Source organism: Desmodus rotundus, chromosome 13 (assembly GCF_022682495.2).
Source record: "Desmodus rotundus isolate HL8 chromosome 13, HLdesRot8A.1, whole genome shotgun sequence".
Lineage (NCBI taxonomy): Eukaryota > Metazoa > Chordata > Mammalia > Chiroptera > Phyllostomidae > Desmodus > Desmodus rotundus.
This window is the reverse complement of record NC_071399.1, coordinates 84,025,269-84,049,030: the sequence shown is the minus strand read 5'-3', so window position 1 is coordinate 84,049,030 and position 23,762 is coordinate 84,025,269. Positions and strand designations below refer to the sequence as shown.

At 35.8% G+C, this 23,762-nt stretch overlaps 1 protein-coding gene across 2 annotated transcripts in view; it reads right to left on the bottom strand.

Annotated features, from left to right (window-relative positions):
• The window catches only part of GPC5 (glypican 5), a 1,144,217-nt gene that overhangs the window by 744,226 nt on the left and 376,229 nt on the right, over positions 1-23,762 (bottom strand). For both annotated transcript variants that reach the window (XM_024567049.3, XM_045201452.2), the window contains one exon: positions 18,030-18,150. In XM_024567049.3, coding sequence (XP_024422817.1) covers positions 18,030-18,150 — 121 coding nt within the window. The remainder of the gene's footprint in view (positions 1-18,029; positions 18,151-23,762) is intronic.

Sequence of the window (23,762 nt, the reverse complement as noted above, 5' to 3'; positions counted from 1 at the left end):
AAACTGTGGCAGACTTTTCGCACTCGACAAAATATTCATATGCTTCCAGATATTTCAGAGGCCTCTTGTTATGTTGAGATCATGTGAAAATATCTGACTAAGAGACTGTGACTTGAAGTGACAGATACTATTTTGGGGCCGAGGCAAATAAAAGCCCTTGTCTTGTGCTTAAGCTCTCTCTTTTCCTGCCTTGGGCACCTCAACAATGTCATAGCTTAAAGACAGAAGAGGGTATCCCGACCGATACTGGGCTTCTGTGAGCAACAAGTCAACTTTGGTTTGGTTAGCCCACTGAGAATTCAGATTTAATGCTTTGGGGGTTACTTTGGGGGTGGGTGTTCATATGGTGGGGCTAATTCTGAGCCCAGCTGGTGGAGACCGCAGCTCCCTGTGAGCTAGGGTTTTCACATTTGGGACTTCTGTATAAAACTTGCTGATGGAAAGTGGTCAGCAGATGAAAATTTAAAAAACCCAGTGCTCTGCATTGTATCAGTGTCATTTTTATCTCAGTTGGTATCATCAGAAAATTATATATTTAGAGCATCAACTAGAATGGATTTTTTTTCTGATTTGCTTTTTGATATTATGTATGAGTCTTACAGAATTCTCACCGGTATTCACTATCCTGATATTATTGAGTTTCCTGCCCGCATATCAGATGAGTTTATAAGAGCCCTTGCAAGGATGTGTCTCAGACCTCAGAAGTGAAAAGAACTATGATTCTCCACAGAAACTGTTATAGTTTGAAGAGAAATAATACAGGAGAAGAACTAGAGAGAAAATGGAATTGGGGTATTATTAAAGGGATTATTTGCTGGCAAAAGGATAAAAAGAATGCATGTAATTAAAATTATTTAGGTTTCACTTATACATTGCACAAGGTTATGCTAGCAGACATGTTGTTTAGAAGCTGATAAGGAAAAAGTGGGGTGTCAGGGTTTAGACGTGTTTGAGGTCATGGGAACTGATAAGCCTGTTTCACTACACGGTCTATTAGTTAACAGTTGGATCACTAATTTTTTAAGAGGATGTCAAACTGCCAAAGAAAAATTAATAAGTCTAATTGTTATAATCTCTCAGCCAACATGTTAAAGGGTCTAGGAAATTTCTCATATGAATAAAGGTAAAGAGTTAAAGAACGATAAGTTTAGGGGCAGAGAAAACCTGAAGCTTTAGGAAAGGTTATGTGTATGCATTTGCTTTTAGATGGGGAGGAGGCTATGTAGTCCCTAATTTTACGTTTTACCAGGCTGTCACAGATTAGGTAGAAACAACTGCATTTTCATAAGCCCAGAGGCTGAGTATTGACAATTTTATATGATTCCAACTAATAGAACAGGAAATGCAGTTATTTCAGAATTGGTCATTAGGGCCAACTTGGGATAGTTGTGAGAATCTACAGAAGTTAGATTTTAGGCTAAAATATGGTAGAAATGATACCTAGAATTTTTTTTTAATTTTTATTGTTATTCAATTACAGTTGTATGCCTTTTCTCCCCATCCCTCCACCGCACCCCAGCTGAACCCACTTCCCTCCCCCACCTTTACCCTCCCCCCTGATTATGTCCATGTGTCCTTTATAATAGTTCCTGCAATCCCCTCTTCCCACTGTCCCCACCCCACTCCCCCCCGCCACTGCTAGACTGTTCCCAACCTCATTGTCTCTGGTTGTATTTTGTTTGCTTTTTTCTTCTATTGATTATGTTCCAGTTAAGGGTGAGATCATATGGTATTTGTCCCTCACCACCTGGCTTATTTCACTTAGCATAATGCTCTCCAGTTCCATCCATGCTACACAGTGGAATTCTATGCAGCAGAGAGAAAGAAGGAGCTTATACCTAGAATTTTCAAAAGTAAATAAATATAGGTGAAATATTAAGTTGAAAAGTAAGTGTTAAGTGTTCATGTAAAAATTTCATGCTTTGAATTTGAGGTTGGCTATGCGATATTTTTTAGTAGCTTTATTTCTACGGACCTAATAATATGCTATAACTTAAAGCAAAAGCATAAGCCATAAAGTGAAAATTGGCAAATTGGACTTCATTAGAAACAAAAACTTATTATGTTCAGTGCAAGACTCTGTTAAAAGGATGCAAAGACAAGCTACAGACTGGGGGAAAATACTTACAACCATGTATCTGACCAAGCACTAGTATCTAGACTATCTAAAAAGACTCAAATTCCCGGAAAAATAAATATATAAATAATCAATCCAAATTGAAAAGGGGCTAAAAGATACAAAAAAGACATTTTATTGAAAAAGATATACCAATGGTAAACAGGTACATAAAAAGAGGCTCATTAGCTATCGAGTGGGAAATGCTAATTAAAACCATAATGAGATATCACATCATACCGATAAGAACTGCTGATTTTTTTTTTTTTTTGGAAGTGACACCAAATGTGGCTACAGGAGAACGTGAGGAACTCTGGTGGTGATGGAACTGTTCAGCACCTTTACTGTATCCGCAACAGTATTCCGGCCGTGGTATTGCACTAGAGTGTTACAAGATGCTGCCTCTGGGGACACTGGGTACAGGGGACACAAGATCTCTGTAGTTTTTCGTACAACTTGCAGGTGAATGTACGATTATCTCAAAATAAGAATTTAATTTTTAAAATAAAAAAATAAATTCAAACAGTGCTGACTGTGGGCGTGCAACATGCTAACAAAAGCCCTGTGCATGTGCCACTAGGTTATCTTGAAATTCTCAGTAACTTCTGAACACAGGGATCTGCATTTTCACTTTGCAATGGGCCCTGGAACTTATGTAACCAATCCTGAATGCATGGTCTTCTTACGTTTTATGAAAATTAAAATAATGAATGTGTATTAACTCTTGATCACCAATGGTTAGTTTATCCCTTTTAAATTACAGTAGAGAATTGTCCTTATAAAACTAAAATTTTTGCCCCCAAAATAATTTGTAGTATCTATTATGTCATCTATACCAATGTATATTTGGGAAAGTAAACATTTCTGAAGGAGTTGTGATGTTTTATGTACCAATTACCTATAAATTGTTTCCAAAGGTATTAATAAAATAATTATGGAAGAACATTTTGGAGAGGAAAAATCAAATCAAATCTCTGCTAACATATTAACTCCATTTCTTAAAATTGATATATGGGAAACAAAAATGAAGGAACAGCAGGGAAATGCAGTGCTATTGTGGTCGCATCTCCTAGGCAACCCATTAAAATGACAACCAGATGTATCTACCATAAAAGAAAAAAAGTTAAATTAAATCAAGTGAAAACTTCCAAATGAGGTAACTATTCAATGAAAAGGAAAAAGAATAAAAATCACATCTGCTTACATGATGAAAATGAAAGATTCTGCCAAAAGTTTATGCTGAAAATTATGTGTAGGTAAAGCTACCTATGTGCATTCATCTAATAAAAAAATATAGTAAGTTGGTGGACAAACGCCAGTTTTTATTTTGAAATCCTCAAAAAAGAAGAAAACTGAGATTGTGGCCTATAAGATTCTGTGCCATATTGCAGATAATTCAGCAAAAACTGTACAAGGAAACAAAGTATCTTCATTTTGAAAACAAATGATTCATTTTTGTTCTTTAAAAGACATGCATAATATGAGGATTTTTCCTACTTTAGTGACCATTTGACTTGAAATTCTTAAGGACTTATAAATGTTTTAGAAGCATTAATACATAAAACTCATAGTCATTACGAATAATATGGAAAATTACTCACTACTTCATTGAAATAATATCACGGTTTACTAATAAAACGCCAGGCGACTGTGGAGCTGTGAGGCTGGGGGGAGGCAGATCGCACATGGGTGAGAGGGCCGTCAGAACAGCATCTGAGGCTCGCTCAAGAAGACTTCTGCCTTTGGCTGTACATGTGAAGTTAATACAAAACAAATCTGAATCTGAACTAAAATTAAAAAATAAATGTTTAAATATTTTTTTTTAAAAAAAGACTTCTGAACTCTTCAGAATAGCACTGAGAGGGTGGTAATGAAAACTGACAACCCGAATTCCAGTTTTCCAGTCCTCCCCTGGACTTCAGTGTCTTAAAAAAAAAAAAAAAAGATTTAGAGGGAAATTTTCAAAAACACATTTGTGTGGGGAAGGAAGTCTGCGAAGTACTGTTTCTTGGAGGAAAATGTAAGAGACTTGCCAGCGTCTATGGCCTTTCCTTTCGTGCTAGCTCTCGCTGGCCTCCCTGTCCGTACCTCTCCTCTCTGCTGCTCAGATCTCAGGCATGCCCTGTCTAGAAGGCTCTTTGATTGCCTTATGTTTACTGCTTTTTTAAATTGAATTTTGATGTTGTTGTGACCATTAATTATATTTTAGAAAAGGAGAATTGGGTAAAGATTCCTGAAAGTCGAGGGGTAGATGATGTGAGAAGAGATTTCTGGAATCCCCTGGGTACCTGCCTCCAGAGGTTGATTTCCTGATATTGTCTGCCTCTGAAATTCTGGCTATGGCTTCGTTTTAAAGCCTTGAACACAATTAATGTCACCTCTGTCCTGCATTTGTCCCACCATGAGGCTCCCCTGTAATCTTGAAACATGCGGTGCGACCAGTTGTGCGCTGCCGAAACAAACGTACAAACCTTGACCCTCCCTGGCCTCCTGTGCTGAAATGGCCACTAGCTTAATGGAAGGGACATGGCATTGACCTGATCACATTCCAAACACAGCTTCTCATTTTTTACTCCACTTTGTGAAGTTGTGTCGAGGTACTTCCTCTCATTCCTTCTGCGTGATGCATTGCAAACAAACGTATAAAAATTAAATTAGGATGAAAGCAGGTCAAGTAAATGCTCATTAAAGTCATGTACAACAATGTCAGCTAGTGTGTCCGAGTGGGACAGGTGTTTAGAAGCCAGTTGTGCAGGGCGCACGATAGGGAAGAGAGTAGCGTGGTGGGAAGTATTAGGAACACCAAGCTTTTTGTTGTTCTTGTTAAGACAGTCTGTTCAGGAGATGAGCATGTATCTTAAACACAGTAGAATGATCATTCAGTTCAGCTTAACAGTTCGGTAACCAAGAACATTTTGAGAAAGTTGGATATGTGCAGACTATACACTCACATGCAAAATCAGTTGTATATTATACTGAGTATATTTTTACATAAATAGATATACTTATTAAATCTAGGGAGAGTATATGCTTTAGATACCTCAAAAATATCTAATAGAAACACTCCCATATTCTTGTCTATTGAAGAACATTTTTAAAGGAAGAGAAATAATTGCCAGCAGAGAATCCACATTCCCAGTGTCTTCATTTCCGTCTCCTCATTCGAATGATAAATTTTAGGGTTTGGGAGAACAGAGAGATCTCTGAGATCTACTTTGTACTCGTGTCTTTATACTATTAGTTTTAATAGCCTGGTTGGCTGAACAAATTTATGAAATATAAGAAACAGAAGTTCACACATTATGTTTGGAAACACCGGTAAACTTAACTTCAGTATATAAGTTGTTCTTACATTGAAACTGGAACTAGCACATTTCCAAAATCATCTATATTTTTTCTAAAGACAAAAAAAATTTCACTGCTGATGACTGCCAAACTGGTGAACAGGTTGCAAATGATCTAATTATCCTATATTTCTGTCTTGCTTCATGGTTTGTAGATAAACATAATGCATCAACATCAGAACAGCATATTGTTATCAAATGTTAATGCAGAATTCTAAATTCTGTAACACTTCTAGAGAAGCAAAGTACTGCTAATAAGCTGTATTTACACAGAACTCTTATCTCCTTTAATGAATTGCAAAATCTAGCACATTAAGGCATCAAGAAATGATTATTTAAATGATTTAATTATAACACATGTTTTTCTGCTGATAACGTTCCTAATTATGCTTTAATAAACCAATCCTAACAAAATAGTCAGAGTGTGAGTGTTTAACATAACAATCAAGTACATTTGTAGGCGAGACCAGTATTTCAAGTGGAGTTTCTCCATTAGCAATTTCTTCTGATTTTTGAAGTTTATTAAAATAAATCAGCATCTGATAGGAATTAATTCTATTACTACTAGTATTCACACATGCAGCAGATATGGGCTTCAAGAAAAGTCCCCGCCAAATCCAGCCTTCATCAGTGGAGTTGTGGCTGAACACAGGTGTGTGAACAAGAAAACATATGTGTCTTGATACCTTTCACCCCGTTTTGCAGGGATTCTGTTTTTAACACAGCGTTATTGTAGCAATAGCTTGACTGCTACAAAGGTGTCGCTGTTGAACATTCCTGCTATTCAATCATCACAACTACTATGAGTGAGTCATAATATCTTTTATGACAAATTGTAACTTTATTCTAATTGAGGTAAATGGTACCACAGGTAAATATTCCCTGGTCACTCATTTTATATTTAAATCCAGTTGAATGACTTCTATTGTAGATTGCTGGAACTATGACTAAACCTCTGGGGTTTTATAGTTAGATCAAAAATCTTACTATAAAACCTACAAAGTAAATATCTTTATTATAAAAGGCTTTACTACCAGCAGATACAGTCTTATTCATTTTGTATACCACTATTTAGGAAGTCCCCTGACCCATAATAGAACCTGGATAATACTTGTTGACTAGAATAGAGAGATACTGTGGGCCTTCCCAGCGTACTCGGAAGCAAACCAGTTCCCAACTGCAACAGGCATTGTTTCCAGAACATAATCACTCCCATCGAGGTCCTCACTTAATCATTGTTAACACTCCCTGTATCTGTCAGTTCACCTGGCATCTGATGGCCACTAAATCAATGTTTCTTCAGTGAATGAAGAAATGGGTCGGATTGATAAGACAATACAGGAATGTTTCAATTATAATCCAAGAGCGAAAGCATATTATTGGTAATTTTTAATGATTTAAGTAGTTACTATTAGTATTTGATAATTAGGGAAGTTCATTTTCCCATTCCATTTACATTTTACACGTAGGGATCAACTTAATTACATATTTTATTAATTTATTCAATATAAATGTCAGATAAAGAGGTCTTTTTAACAATGAGTAAAACATGACACTTCAATGAATTAGCATGGAAAACTAAACAATTCACTAGGCATCAGCATATTTGTGAAACAGACATTGGCAACTAGTTTTCTAAGGCTATTGTGCTCTTGAATGATGTAATAAATTTGCCGCTCAATTCTCATCCATGAGAAACCACAACAATAAGAATTTTTAAGTATAACTCATATTAATATATGTGAGGCATATTTCACTTAGTCATTAAGAAGGGAAATTATAAAATTTAAACTCTGTAAACATTTTAATGGGTACAAAAACAATATTTAAAAATTTATAAATTAGGTCTTTATTTCAAGATCTATTAAGTGGCCTAAGAAAACACTTATTTTCTAAAAATGTTAAACTTCTAAAAGTATTAAACTTCTCCTCTGATAATGTGACTCTTTTACAAAATTCTTGAAAGGAGTTCTTTACTGTTAAATTAAAAATGATGTGTACAATAGAAAAGCACTGGGACAGAGTAAATTTTGCAACTGTCTTGTTTTGTTATACATAGTATATAAGAAATTAAAAGTAGACTTTTATAATTAAAACCTGACAAGCCCATTTGCTTTTAAAAGGTAAAAAGAAATGGAGTATAAAAGACGTTAAATTAGATTTTACCATCTGTTTAATGAGTTTCATGCTAGCTATAATTTTTTAAAAATCAGGACAGAAACTTTCATCACAAATGTTGAGAATTAATTTAGTTTTGAGATATGCTGGTGAAAGGCAAAAGAAGTTTATTATTATATCTCTCCCTTTGAATCATTTTTATTTTGTTTTTAACTCAATTTATTGGGGTGACATGGGCTAATGAGATTATATAGGTTTCAAGTACACATTTCTGTGATAAATGATCAGTACATTGTACACCACCCAAAGTCAAATCATCTCCCATCACCACGGATTTGGTCCCCTTTACCACTCCCCACTCCCTTCTCTTTAGTAACCACCATACTGTGGTCTGTGTCTATGACTTTCAGATTCGTATGCCACACATGAGCAAAATCATATGGTCCTTAGCTTTTTCTGATTGACTTATTTCACTGAGCATAACATCTTCAAGTTTCATCCATGTTGTTGCAGATGGCAATATTTCATCTTTTCTTACAGCTGAATAGCATACCATTGCATATACAGACACCACATCTTCTTTATCCCATCCTCTAACAAAGGACACTTTGGTTGTCTCCATGTCTTGGCCACCGTGAATAATGCTGTAATGAACATAGGGGTGCATATATCTTTGTGAATAAATGTTTTCAAATTTTTCAGGTAGATACCCAGAGGAGGGGTTGCTGGGTCATATGGTTACTTTCTTCTGAAGTTTTCTGAGGAACCTCCATACTGTTTTCCATAGTGACTGTACCAGTTTATATTCCCACCAGAAGTGACTGAGGGTTCCTTTTTCTCTACAACCTCTCCAACACTTGTTATTACTTGTCTTGTTGATAATAGCCATTCTAGCAGGTGTGAGGTGGCATAGTTTTGATTTGATTTCCCTAATGGCTAGTGACATTGAGATCTCTTGATATATCTGTTGGCCCTTTGTATATCTTCTGGGGAGAGGTATCTGTTCAGGTTCTCTGATTATTTTTTTAATTGAATTGTTTGTTTGGTTTTGAGTTGTATGAATTCTTTATATATTTTGGATATTAACCCCTTGTTGGGGCTGTTGTTTGCAAATATCTATTTGGCTGATAGATATCATCTATTTGGTTGGCTGTCTTTTGGGGGGGTTGGTGGGTTTTTTGTTTGTTTGTTTGTTTGCTGTACCAAAACTTTTTAGTTTGATACAGTCCTATTCATTTACTTTTTCCTTTACTTCCCTTGCCTTGGAGGTCAAAGTCATAAAATCTCTCTGAGAGCAAAGTACATAAGTTTAATATCTATGTTTTCTTCTATGTAATTTTTTTGTTTCACATCTTATTTTGAGGTCTTTGATCTATTTTTAATTAATTTTTGTACATGGGGGACAAAGTGTCGTGTTTGTTTCATGGTTTTTGGTTTTGCATGAGGCTTTCCCATTTTCCCAGCATCATTTATTGAAGAGGGTTTTTTTCTCTATTGTATGTTTTTGGCTTCTTTGTCAAAAATTATTTGTCCATATGCAGGTGGTTTTATTTCTGGGCTCTCAGTTCCGTCCTGTTCATCTTTGTGTCTAAGCATTTTCAGAAACATTAACGACCTCCCTTGTGAAAATATATCTAAATACCTATTCAAACTCATTGCTATAAAACCATTGATTTATTTTATTTGTAACAAAACCAATTAAGTTTCCATCTCATCAGTGCAGAATTTTTATTCATAAGACACATTTCTTAAGAATATTGTAGGGGTGGGAGGGGAAAGGCAGAAAACTTGAACAACAATAAAAAATATAAAAATAAAATAAAAAGAATATTGTAATTCATATTTTAATTTTTATCTTTGAACTCTTACATAGTTTTTTAATGAATGTTCACATAGCATTTATTTCACTTCTTTAATATCCTGTGCCTAAGAAACGTTCTCATTGATTCCCTGTGACCATGTTCATTTAAAAAGTCAACCTACTTTCAATGTACATTAACTACTTCAAAACTTTGGGGGGCCATATGGATAAGTGCTGCTGACTTGCAAGACACATACCCAGAAACCTCTTCACTCCGACCAGTCACATCTACAAAGAGCATCCATAAAATGGCATTCAGGTGACTACAGTGTACATTTATTGAATCTGCAAAGCACTACAGACTTGTAATATACCTGCAGAAACCTGAAATATGCATGAGCCGTTCAAAAACTATGTCTGGCAGAGTGCTATAAAAGATCATTAGGGGAATTTTTTTTTGCATGCCAAACTTTGGAGCTGAGTTGTGGCAGTTGTCAGGAAGGACTGCACATGGCCCAGAAAGGCATGAATAGCAAGAAGAGAGAAGCTGGAATGTTTGATGGGGAAGCCTTATGAACAATTATGACCCTAGGAATTCAGTGAGATTGGTAGAAGTATTAACTCAAATTAACATCCAGAAAAAGCAGAAGGGAAGCACTTGATCAGAGCAAAAAGATCGGCCAAGTTCAAACTGAAAAATTAGTCATGTATCTTCAATATGACTCAAAACACTGAAATCAGACAGAGAATAGGATGGCAGTGATTGGGGTCGGAAATAATGAGAAACCGCACTCATTTTACAAAGATATTTGGGAAGAGGATGTGGGTTCAGCATCCACTGTGGAAATTATCCAACGCTCTGGTTTTTTAATCCCTTGATTTTTCTTCTCTAGGAAAGTCCACTCTCATTAAGACAGTTAGAACACCGAGGAGAATATTAACAGTGCACATATTCTTTGTCAGGACAAACTGAGACATAAATGGCTGACTATGAATTATAAAGAAAAGAAATACATGTTTTTTCCCCAAGTAAAAGTAATAATTACTTGTTTTTTTTTCTGTAAGGGAGAATGCAAGATCTAGAAGTAAGAAAGAACCTCTAATGTTGAAAGAACCAAAACGGTGAGGAGAATTTGTGTGGGGAGAGCAGATGACAGTTTGTAAAGAAAAGGGGAAAAATTAGCAAATGAGGGTGGAGACATGCAAGACCACTTTATGCAGGTCAACATGAATAATGATGAAGAGTTTGTCTCTAGTTTTTAGAATTATATTTATCAGAGTAATACATATACCTAGTAAAAAACTGAATAGAACCAAAATATGTATGTTAAAAAACCAGCATGCCTATGCCCAAGCACTTCATACGCTACATTTCTACCTCCTACAGGCAGAGATAATCATACTGACTGAACATTCAAGTATTAGCCTTATAAGGCTAAATAAATTTTCTTAAATGGGCAGCTATTCTTGATTATCAGTTCTTGGCAATATTCACTGATTTTCTGATACAACACCAAGTTCCATTTTCCATTTCCCCATCCAACTAATGCAGTTTTAGCAAAGTTTTGATTAAAGTAGTAGTTATAACTACAAATATATTATTCAGATCAGATCAATAGTATCTTATGATTATATGTGTATTCACGTAAAGCTCTTGCTTCACTAGAATCTAAAGTTGCCATGGAATCTATCAATATGCATAGATTGCCTTGTCTCTGTCACATCTTCCTGTTTTCGTACGTGTTTTAGCAGATCTGTCAAATGCTTAATAATATATTTTCCATACATTCCAATACATCACTTTAAGTTACTTAATGTCTTTCTTTTGGGATTGTAAAATACTCTCTTACAAACAGTCATTCATTTTTCTCCTCTGATGTATTCAATACCATGTTTCCTGGGCCCCCACTATTCCTTTTTTTTTCTCACATTTTTTATTGTTGTTCAAGTACAGTGGTCTCCATTTAACCCCCTCTACTCCCCTCCACCCCAGCCATCCCCGCCTCCCACCCTTGTTCCCACCCCCCTTTGGTTTTGTGTAGGTGTCCTTTATAGTCATTCCTGAAATCCCTTCCCCTTTTTCCCTCGTTATCCCCTCCCACCTGCCCTCTGGTTACTGTCCGTTTGTTAACTTCAGTGTCTCTGGTTATATTTTGATTGCTTGTTTTGTGGGTTAGGTTCCCCAATATTATTATTTCTGCATTATTCTTTTTACTAACAGCTTTAGATTTTCATGATACAAAATATAAACTTTGTATCTTCCCTATCTGCAGTGATATAAACCATAATTTACATTAGGTTTTAAACAGCAAGATTAAAGATTTTTAGCACACATATGGCTACAGTTTGTCCCAATCACCTAAATAAAAAGTATAAAAGTTCTAGTGTTCAATGCTCTTTCAACATGTTTTACAAACATAAAACCTGGCAGATACAAAGCTCAAATCTTAACAGGAAATAACAGTGTATAAGATCAGCAGCAGCCAAGTGAATATAAGTCAAATTTTTATGTAACATAAAATAATTACATACTCTTTAAATAATAAAAAAATAAATTATCTATGGCCAACCCAAATCCCATTACTTTCAAAAAGAGTTTTTATACTTTCATTTCCAGTTGATTATATGCTAATTGAAGTGGTTGGTGTTATGCTGACAATCGATTTTTTTTTTTTTTAATGAAATGGCCAGTAATGAAGTCCGTGCATTATACCACACAATCTGGAAAGCAAACTTCCATTGAATTTACTCAGACAAACTAACTGCTAAATTAGATGACCATTCAAAGTTATCGAGTGCATTTCAAATGCTTTCTTCTGAACCAAAAGAGAACAATGTGTTTTGATCACTGCTGCATTCCTAATACAAAACCCAGCGTGCTTGTCTTTCTGGAATGCTAATGTGTAAGCCTGGGGCCCCTCCTTACAGTGCAGTGGAGATGAGGGGAAGGAGTCAGGGTGTTCTGGTGAGTTCCCTGAGCAAGAAAAGGAATCAGTGGAAGTAGAGGAATTTCTCAGAATCAGCTGCCACCCCATAGCCCAACAGATGACAGTTAACAATTGACCAATCAATTATGATTGACCACTTCTGCATCCCTGTTATAAGCTATACTAACAGTAGAAAAAGTTTCCCCAAAAGTCTTATAGTAAGTGGTTCGAAGAAAAAGGCTTGACTAGTTTTCAGAATTCAGAAATGTTGAGATACTAATCTTTTTAAAATCATGGATTTTTTTTGGTATCGATAACCCCTAACCTCATACCTGTCTATTGAGAGCCTCATTTCACTCTATTGCAGCATTAAAGTTACTCATCATATAGGTATCCTAGGAATACAGGGAGAAAGAGACAATTTAACAGTCTATTCCCACACAAAAATGAGAATCTCTTATCTCTACTTGAATCTAGTAAATTGTGATTGTTGAAATACGTATTATAAAATATCTACATGCTGTGGTTTTTAAGTAAATGGTTATGATCACGGCTTTTACACTCATTTAAAAATCAAATTAATTTTATACATGAAACAACTTTTTAAAGTTCTAGTCTTCCTATAAAAAAGAACACTTCATAGAAACTAAAAATAGTCTTACCTGTATTAGAATTATTACATTTGAAGAACTAAACTTATTTAAATCTACTACCTTTAACAACACTGTAACACTTATTGGTTTTGCAATAAAAGAACTATAGAAAATTTCTCTGATTTTTTTATGTTTCATATTGAAAGTAGGTAATATAATCTCTAAGCAGTGAGTCATTATCATTTAAAATTGCTCAGAAGGTAGGATTTTAACTGCTGAGATCTTTTTCTTTGAAAAATGATAGATGTTATTTAATGCTTAAAGATAAATTGCTGCATAACTGTTACTTTTTTTTTTTTTTGCTGCCAACTTCGCCCTAAACAAGCTTAGTTAATATGAACAAGAAGTTTCAAAATTAGTTTGGTAGGAGAGAAAATCTGAGCTAAAATGCCCATACATTTCCTCAGTCAGATAAACTAAGTGTAATCAAGCTTAGTTTCCAATCTACTCTCAAAGGACAATTCAATCAGATGCAAATATCTAAGTTAACCCTTTAGAAAATTCCTCACTGGCTATTGGCTATACCATAAGTATTATATCACAGATGATTTTGAAAGGAACAAGCAAGCATTGCCAACGTCAAGCACAGGCTTTGGAATGTAGGAAACTGCGGGGAAGTATCTCTCCCAAGTGTCCGTCTCGGGCTCTGTGGTCACCACTGAACTCTGGATGGTCCCTTGGGGGTCTAACTGGCAACTCAGTTTTAACAGAACCATAATTCCTAATCAGCCTTGATGAGCAAAACCCAGACCTGCTCGACTCGCAGGATTTTTTTGTTCCCTTACTGACACAGTCATCCCATCAACCCTGGATGTTGTCCTTGCTCTCTCTTTCTATCACCTCAGTTTCCAATTGATCATCAATTTCTGATAGCTGCCTTCCCATATTCTCACATTCCGCTCCTCACATTCTTCACTCTTTTTATTCTAACTCTAATCACCACAGTCTTATGCCTGCATCGCATTCTTCTATTCTTGCTCTTCAGGGTCCATCTTCCATAGTGATGCCAAAATTATTTTTATAAAACATTAATTAACTTGTATCATCTTCTGCCCATAGTCTTCAATAGTTTCCCACCCAATTTGGGATAAAGTCTGAACTCCCTAAGAGACCTCCTTCAATTAAGTTGACAGTTGTTTCTCCCCTTCACTTATTCTGTCCCAGTCACGTGGCTTTGTTTGGTCTCAGAATGCAATAAACCTATCCATGCCGTGGGTCCTTTGAATTGATTATTTCCTCTGCCCCCAACACCGTTCTCCCAGATTTTCCTGTGATTTCTTTCTTCCTGTCCTAGGATTCCTCTTCAGAATCAGCCAAAATATACCTCTCCGAGTGGCCTCCACTAGCACAGTCTTCTTAAGTATGTTTCCCTACTTCATCCTGTTTTGATTTCTATATATATGTCAGCTGCATCTATTGTATGTGCTTGTTTACTTTTCCTGAGCATGTAACTCCGCCAGAGCAGGGCTGGGTCTACTTTGTTTACCTCTTTAGCCTCACTGCCTTGTGCAAATCCAGGCCCACAGGGGGAACTCAATGAGTATTGGTTGAATATTTTGAATAAATTCATTATTATGACATTTAAAAAGTGGCTTTACAAAGTAAAATTCCTATCAGCTGGTTTGCTGACTCTAATTGCAAAGGTGACAGGGCAGAAAGGAGGTGCGATTCAATAGCAGGCCGGATGAAAAGTATTTGGGGGCTAATGCATGGAGCCGTTCTTTGCTAAAATAATGTGCCTGGGTTATTTCCACACATGGAAAACATGGACGGGAGGAACACTTGCTTATGCCTGTGTTGGGAGATGGCATTTTCATAGTACACGGTTAACAAATGCACTTAATAGCCATTACAACAAAAGACAAACTCATTTTTTACCCCAACACAAATAAGTAACCATCTAAACCTACAGATGATATTCTGAAATACATTCCAACTTCTACTTCCTCCCTTGTCACACACGTACGCCCAGTTAATAAGTTCTCACTTATAGAAGACAATTTTCTGAGTCTTTTTAGATCTGACACTGGTGAGTCCTTTTAATGACCCCTTGACAAATAGACAGCACCAGAGCCACTCCTTCTGGGGCACACACGTATTATCAGCAGTCAGGAGTCTAGTAAAATCAAAAATTTCTCTTCATCTCTGGAATATCTGGCTTAGAGGAAAACATGTTCTAAAATAGTAAAGGTACCTATTTTAGTGATACTCACACAAAAATATGACTTTCTGCTATCTTCTATAAAAATCTGAATTGGAATCAGATTATCTTAGTGGACTTTTAAATGATAAACCTCAAAGGTCACATTTTTATCTGATATTTTCTTGTAACCCTAGAATGAAACTTCAGCATGAATCATTGGAGGTCTCCACACCAATATAAAGTTAAAACAATTTAACACAGGGCCTCAATTTAACACAGGAGCTTTAAAAAAAAAGTTGGATTATTTCCCTGCCACCTGGAAAAGGAGGTGGCTTTGAAGCCTGTGAAACAAGAAGAGGGAAGCGTTATGCTGGGTGGGCGACGATATCAGTGAGCCCTCCCATGACCATTGTTATAGACCCTCTGCTTTGGGCATTTCCCTATTTCTTCGTGAATATGCTTCCTGATGTCACACCCGCTTCCCTCTAGAGCAGCTCCCTCCTCACCACCCACCGCGGGGCTCCCCATCTGTTTTCGTCATGTAATAGGTTCCACGGAAACAGTTGGAATGCACACCCACTTGACACATATATTTCTGTATTTTGAAACTCTATGCATGTGCCATTGCATGGTTACACACTGCATGCATGTTCCTACAACTAAAAAAAGGTAACAGAAGGAGACAGAATAAATATACCAAAAGTTCTCCTTTCTCCTTCCTTTCCTCCCATGGATCAGCCTGTGCTTTCTCTGGGGAATGCTTACCCCGCTGCAGAGACCACTAGGTATTTACTGTGTCTCAGTGAGAGTAGCAGATTATATTCAGCTCTTTTGTTTTTATGATCAATTGTGTATTAGCATTTTCAAATGACCTTGATCTACAGAACTATAGTATATTGCATGATGCTATGGGGTGCCCCCTAGACCAAGGCAATCCTTCCTTCAGCTCAGGTAATATGATTGGCTGCTGATGACTCAGAGCTGTGTCAACATACCCCTACCACCTTCCATCCCAGCAGCCCTCATCCAATGATTGGTCCAGTCAGGGAAATAAAGACCTACCTCCTTTTCTCAATTCCAGATAATCTGAAAGGATCCTTCTAGCTCCAGAGTTCCTACTGGGTTCAGACGAGGCTTCCGTGATAGTTACGGTACAGTTTAATTGCTCCTTCTGCACAGTCCTATCCCTTACCGATTGTGAGGCAAGGAAACTGCTGTGAGCTCCTGTACACAAAGCTACATCCCAGAGTCCCTTTCCTGGGAATGCCAACGATGACACCGATACATCAGTGCATGCTTAGAAATCTAGGTAGCTTATATGTCAAGTTCCTAACAGATCGGTTATTGAGCCTCTAGAAGCTCAAGAATGAATGTAGTATTCTAATTTTTTCCTGAAACCTCATTAGGTTCTCACTGAGTCAAGGTTAAGTTCACCTGGAGCTCCTGTTTTTCATATTAAGAAGCAGCAAGGTTCCAGAAAGTTGGTAGGAAAAGTGACCTCCCTCCTTCTGAGTGACTGAGTGATGTTCACTGACGAACTCCACATGATTGCTTCTGAGGACAACAGGCTTCCTCTTTGCTGACCTCAGCCATTCTGCTTCAGTGTCTGGTCCCCAGTCCCAGCTATTCACTCTGCCCCACTCTCGTCACTGTCGCTTAGCTCCTGACCCAATCCCAATACTACTCACTCTCAAGAAATGGCGCAGCACTTGACAGTGTGAGGCAGGTAGTTCCTCTACCTTGGAGGTTCCTCTCTGAGGGAATTGGTTTAATTCACCTCACTAATAGTTGTGACACCACTTTTTTCTTACATTATTCACAATGTAAGTTACTTTTGGTTCTGCCTCCCAGGTGAGAGCTCTATTTTCCTAAAGTAAGGGTCACAGAATAAACAAAGTAGTCATTATTGCCACCTGGGAGGTAGAAATCTGTGGTTTTGGACACAGTCCCCATGCCCTGCTTACATGAACTTTGCTCAGGATACAGAGACCCTCGTAGATATAGAATCCTGAGAACTGGCTCCACATCAACGTAAGTTTTGCAGAAAAAATATGGGAAGCATACCAATGGCCCTAGAATACTTTAATATCCATAAAAAAGCTGGACTATGTTTAAGTATAGTTTCTAACAAATAATCACATAATACTAGAAATAAGTATCAACCAGTTGCTCAGAAAAAACATGCACATATAAATTGTTACATAAAGACCAATAACTAAAAAATAGTCCCTCTTACCTGGAACTGCAATAGATGCAGAATGGAGGGTAGTCTTTACAACTTGTAACATAATCTTTATTTCTAGTTGATAGAATAGTTCAATGAAATATTCTTTTGATAGATATTTGCATGCTTCACATGCCGTGTACTAAAACCAGCAGTAAAAACTCACTTGACTAAATAATGTTGTGTAAAACAGAAGTATTTCATACACAGTTAGGTTATGAGATAACATGTAAAAGGCAATATAGAAAACAAATATAAGAAATGCGTATTATTCATTTATGACTTTTGCTGAAAATGAGGCAAAAATCTTAATAGAAAGGCTCGGAGACTTACCTGAATAGTGAATTTGGCATCTTCCACACTCTGCTATGTGTTTTCTTTAGTGGTCAGTAGTTCTCATGTCTAAAGCTTATTATTAGGGATGAAGCTCATCCTCAGACTCTCATTACTTATTGAAATGAGGAGGCTATGGCTCCTTTTCACAGATACAGCTTGCCCAGCCATTAAAATACTGCTGCGCATTGACTGTGTATGAAAAATCACTCAACCAAATATTTCCAAAAACCTGAATACAAGAAGTTATTCCAATACTCAGTTTGAAGTAGGATTATCAGATGGCATTAACACACATTTCACATATGATGGAAAACACCCACTTGTTATTTACCACTAAGTACACCAATAAAAGATGGTGGGCACTTACCTGAATAACATGCTTCAGTTTGTCAATGATCTGATTTATCACAGGATCAGTGCCTTTGACCTTGACTTCAGGGTTGCCAGATTGGGCTTTGATTCCATTTCCAACCACACGCTGAGTATAACTAACAAAGTGAACAGTGAAAGATATATGACTTAGTAACCTTAAAGATGTATGACTCAGAGTCTTATCTGCTACAACTATTTGAACAGGTTTGAGTTCAGACTCACTCCTTAAAGAGTATACAACACTGCATTTTTTTTTTCTTGGAACAAAATCTGGAAGAGCTACAGTGTTTTTTCTGGATGAATGTTTAACATGCAAATATAAATTATTCTCATGTTATACTCTCAAAGGACCCAACCAAAAATTAATTGTGCTTTTTAATACTACTAACCAATATGCTAGAAAAAGTTAATGTACATCTCACCTTGTTACCAATTTTTGCTGAATTACACATATGTCTTTGTCCATATTATCTGGATTAACATTTACTCATTTTACACAATATATGGATATACCCCAATAATATTTTTTTACATATTGGACTATAAAAGAACTATAAATGCATGTTAACTGCATAAGTTAAAATCACAATTATTATAAGGAAGCAAATAAAACCTGCACAACATTTTGCAAATAGAGAAAGTACAATCTGCTTCCACCAAGGTTCACCAAATGGGGTACAAGAGTCTAGTAAAACGTGTATAAAAGGGTGACTTTACAGGCAGTCAAAGTCATTGTAAGTCACTACCCTTCCAAAATGACAACCATATAATGTCGACTTAGTACTCACACAAATATTTAAACTCACTAGATTAAGTGCCTCCTACAATATTCAAATCCTGCAAAGTGACAGGGATTTTGAGAAGGTATAAGCCTCAATTCTTGACCTTAAAATGCTAATTATCTATCGGGGAATATAATGTATCATTTAACTTGTCCATTCATGCATTCATTCATTCCTTACATTTTACTATATATTTTAAAATACCGACTAGATTCCAGCAGTATAATTATCCTTATTTTCCCGACAGGGTGGTGTAGCATAAAGACAAGTGAAACAGCTAAAGTGCAACAAAAGGAATAACTGAGATCTTCCGCGTGCCCTGGAGATATCAAGAAGGAATAGCATACATTGAGTGACAGGTAGGGGTAGCACAGGTAGTAGACATTGAGCATGTGGATAAGTCCATTTGGACAAAGACAACTTGGGGAAAAACTAAAAAAGTTACAGCTTGAGGTAGCCCTTGAAGCATTACGGTAAGAATAGGTCTTAGGTGGTGTAGTTAATGCGGACTCCAGGGAAAAGGAAGACATCTCATAATGCAATAGTGGGAGACAAACACCAGAATGATCTGAATGGAAAAGACAGGTGATACCGAGTGCTAACACAGATGTGGAGCAATTGGAACTCTCTCTCTCTCTGTGGATGAAGTGTAAACAGATCCAAACCACTGTTTGACATGTATGCTGAAGCTGAACATATCTTATGACTCCAGATATATACTCAACAGGTATGAAAATGCTCAGAAAAGTATTACTCATTAATAGCCCCAAACTGGACACAACCCAAATGTCCATAAGCGTCAGCACTGACAAATAAATGTCAGTATATTTCAATAATGACATGCTATGTACCAATGAGATTCAATAAATCTCAACTATACTAAAAATCGTGCAAGTTAAATGTCAAATGAAAGAAGCAGGATATGGAACATACTCTATGATTCCATTTATAAGAAGTTTAAAAACTAATCCATGATGCTTCAAGTGACCTTGAGTCCTATTCTGGGAGAGAGTACCTGGAAGGTTAAAGGGGGCTTATGGAATTCTAGTAATAGGTTTCTTGATTTTGGTCCTTGTTATACAAAAGTGCTCATTTGATGCTTTTAAAGGTAAAAAACTGAACTAGAGAATTAAGATTTGCATACTTTATGGTATGCATATATTTTTAACCTAAATAAAACATTAAAACTTCTTGTACTCTTTTTCTTAGTATGTATACAGCACACACATTTTCACCAAGCCGTGAATAAGTAAAAGATGCACATAGGTATTTTTAACAGGGGCTAAATGGTTTTGCCATTACTAACTGAGTAATTCAGGATCCCAGCTTGATATAAAAACTTACTCCCTGCAGACTTTAATTTGCATGCAAAACATATGGTTTCTAAATCAAATAAAATTTTTTCTAACAAAGGCTTTTTGAGTTTTTCATTATGAAATTTTAATAAATCATTAATCACTCTTTTTGCTCCTAAATGTACAAGTAATGGATAAAACATTTCAAGAATCCCTACAGAGGTTTCTTGACTTGAAAAATTGCTCACATTTCCATGAGAAGGAGGGAACAAAACACAAAAAAAGAGAGAGGCCAAACTTTTTTTTTTTTTAGAGAAGTAATAGACCTACCATCTGTGCTTATTTCTTCTAAGCAGGTCTGGTATGGATGACAGCAGTGTAATAGGAATACTTACTCCCCTAGTACGACTCATTTTTCATTAACATGGGAAAAAGGCAAGCACTGATATATTTACATTCCATAAAAATGTTGTAAAATGATGATTAACACGATTCCAGTTCTCTTTGTGTCCCGCATATGAAATATGAAAAAGAAAGGTAATAAATAATCTAAACACAGCATGTCACTAGAAAGTCATTTCTCCTGACTTTACCAACATTGCTTCTTTGAAACTCATGCTTACACCATATTGGCTGATACTAAAAACACTTTATTTGGAATGCAATAGAACTTGTTTCAGATTCAGAGCAAAAGTGTGTTATTTTGATATGCATTTGTACAATTTCAGGTGAAAAAAATCTGAAATCCAATTCTAGAGTTCATGACAAATTATTATAAGTAGTCTGTCTTAGAATTCATAGGTGAATTCACTGGGACAGGATGTAGGAACATAATAATAAGAAGCAGAAACCACCTGAATGAGGCTCTCTTCTTATCACTGTTGCCATCTTTGTTACGGGTTGAAGATGAGACCGAAGACCAGACAGGTTGAAGATGAGACCAAAGACCGGGTTGTTGGCGATGGTAGTAGACATTTTGGGTTGGGTTTTTTTTTGTTTATTTCTTTTTGTATGACTTAGATTAGGTGACTATATAGTAAAATTTCTATTTCCAGAGTTTGAGTCTCCTAATTTCTTGGAGCAAAAACACTGGAGTGTCTTTGGCTGTGGTAGACAGGTTGCTGTCTCAGGTTAAAAGGAAGTCCAGGCAGTATACTTTGTCTATTCATCGGTGATCCTCTTCTTCAAGAACAAGTTTTCCTTCGAAACCGTTTCTGGACCTCCCTACTGGTTCTGGTAGCAAAGGTGAACGTGATTATAGAGAAATGTTTTTTGAAAATTTCCTCAAACACTTGGGTGACACTGGATACCACTGCTAAATGTTGCTTTGTGTTCCTGCGACTTCCATATGGCACTTTTGCTCTAAAAGTCAAGTCTTCATCTTTGCACTCTCAGAACAGAAAAAGTTACATGGCTGATTTTAATGAGCTGGGTTTATGGGAATAAACTTTCAGGTGGGTAAGAGTCTTACAGAGTATTTAAAAAATGAAAACATCTATAGAATCAATTCAAAATGATTAACCCTTTTGGAATAGCACTATCTCAGTTCAATCACTGAGTCACAAGCTATTTTTAAGTTAATCTTTACCATTTATTTGACTTTATAATTGTAGATAAATAATACTTAGAGATCTATGTTTCCAAATTTATATAAGTAAAAATAAACAAAAATAATAAATACTTTATTATCATCTTTACATATACTTTATTATTATTTACATATAACTAATTTCCTTCTAAGGATATCATATTTTGTGATTTCTTACAGGTAACACTTATTAATATTATTTTAATAAGGTAATGTCATACTTTATGTAGAAACCAATACAATCACTATAGTAAATCAAATAAGAACATGTTAGAGTGAGAGAGAAAACATGAGCTTATTAAAGAATGGTATTAATCAGTCTTCGTCCTAACTCTTTCATTGACAAGTATTTGTAGGTGTCAGTTTATCCAGCTGGATCACAGGTAACCTATTTGATGTCATTTTATAAGATAAATACCTTAATTATAGCAAAAGCTCTCTCTTTATAGTTTTCAATTTTTGAATTAAAAATTCAAAGCAAGTGGTAATAAACCTTTGGTTTACTTTATTAATGACCTTCATTTGATTCAAAGTAACTATGAAATTTTAAATGTTTAGTTCTAATTATAATCAATTGCACATACTATTGTATGAGTTTTGAAATATTATACTAACTCCCATTTTCCAAGGCACACATTCCAAATTTAAACCCTTCTCAGGAAGATACAGGCTATCATTCATGAATTTATGATGATTGACAATCACCACTTTGTACCAATTTTCTGTCTCACTTCACTGTTTGATTTCAATATAAAAAAAGTAAAATGTTATTTAGGGAATAACTATTATCTGAGTATTAACAAATTAAATATTATTGGAGCCAATAAAACTGAGTCAAAATGATTTAGCATATAAATTACATTTAATTAACCTTTTATTAGACACATTATTAAATACTATAAGTTTCTAGAATCTTATACAGACATTTTTTAATTTAAAAAATATTATTGACAACAACAGTAATTAAATTTCAGATATAAGACTACCATCTGCATCACAAATAGTTTAAAATTAATTGCAAGGTACAATAATTCTAAGATTACCAACATACCATCCAACTGAAACACTCAAGTACTTTCTACCAATACATAACATAAAAACAGAAAGAACCTGTGAATTTCAGAGTGTGCTGGTTTCCTAGGAATACTGTATACAACTCACTACACTGAGTATTGGAAAGAAATGGGAAGCTGCCTGAATTTTCCCATGAACCTCAATTGATTAGTAGACTTTACATATAAATAATTCTTGAAGTCATATTTTCCTCTAAAATGTTATTTACTATAAAATAATACTTATACTTCACAAACACATCTTTTAAATTACTGGGTTTTTCCCTATACTTTTCCATTATAATGCAGTTGGGTTTAAAGAAAATGTTTTAATCAAGCTTTGGAAATTTTCAGTACACGGTATCTAGCATTTCTTTATTTTCAATGACTGTTACCTTACTAACAAAAATAAACAACCCTATGGATAATTTCCTAAGTTCTAAATTCATACAGACAGAAAATATACCATAAAAATGATATATTCCCTGAAGCAGTGGACCGACCACCTGCTCTGAACGGGAAAGTCTTCTGAAAGAATTGAAGGGCTAGTTTATAATGATGTTGACAGCAGATGCTTTGGGGACCCATACAAGCACAAGAAATAAATTCTAATCATACTTAATGTTAATATGATGGCAAGACTGTGACAATATTCACATTGACTAATTTCATTAAATTAGCTACACTCGTTGAGCTTGGCTTAGTTGTTCAAATGTATATAAATGCCCCCCAAAGAAATAATTAAGCTCTTCTGTTTTCTATTTCTTATTTTTTTACAGTTTTTTGTTTTTGTTTTTTTCAGCCATCGGTTTCCTTATTTTATTACCAGGAGACTGGGAGGGCCCTTAGCAGGCTGCTGAATCCAGGACTCTGCTTTCAAGAAGAAATACACCTGCACCAGGAGTATAGACCTTGGCAGTCGTCTCCTGGCCTACAGCCTAATAGATTTTTTGTCTGTCTTTGGTGACAGTAACATAAATTTAGCGCTGGAAAGGACCTTAGAGGTCATCT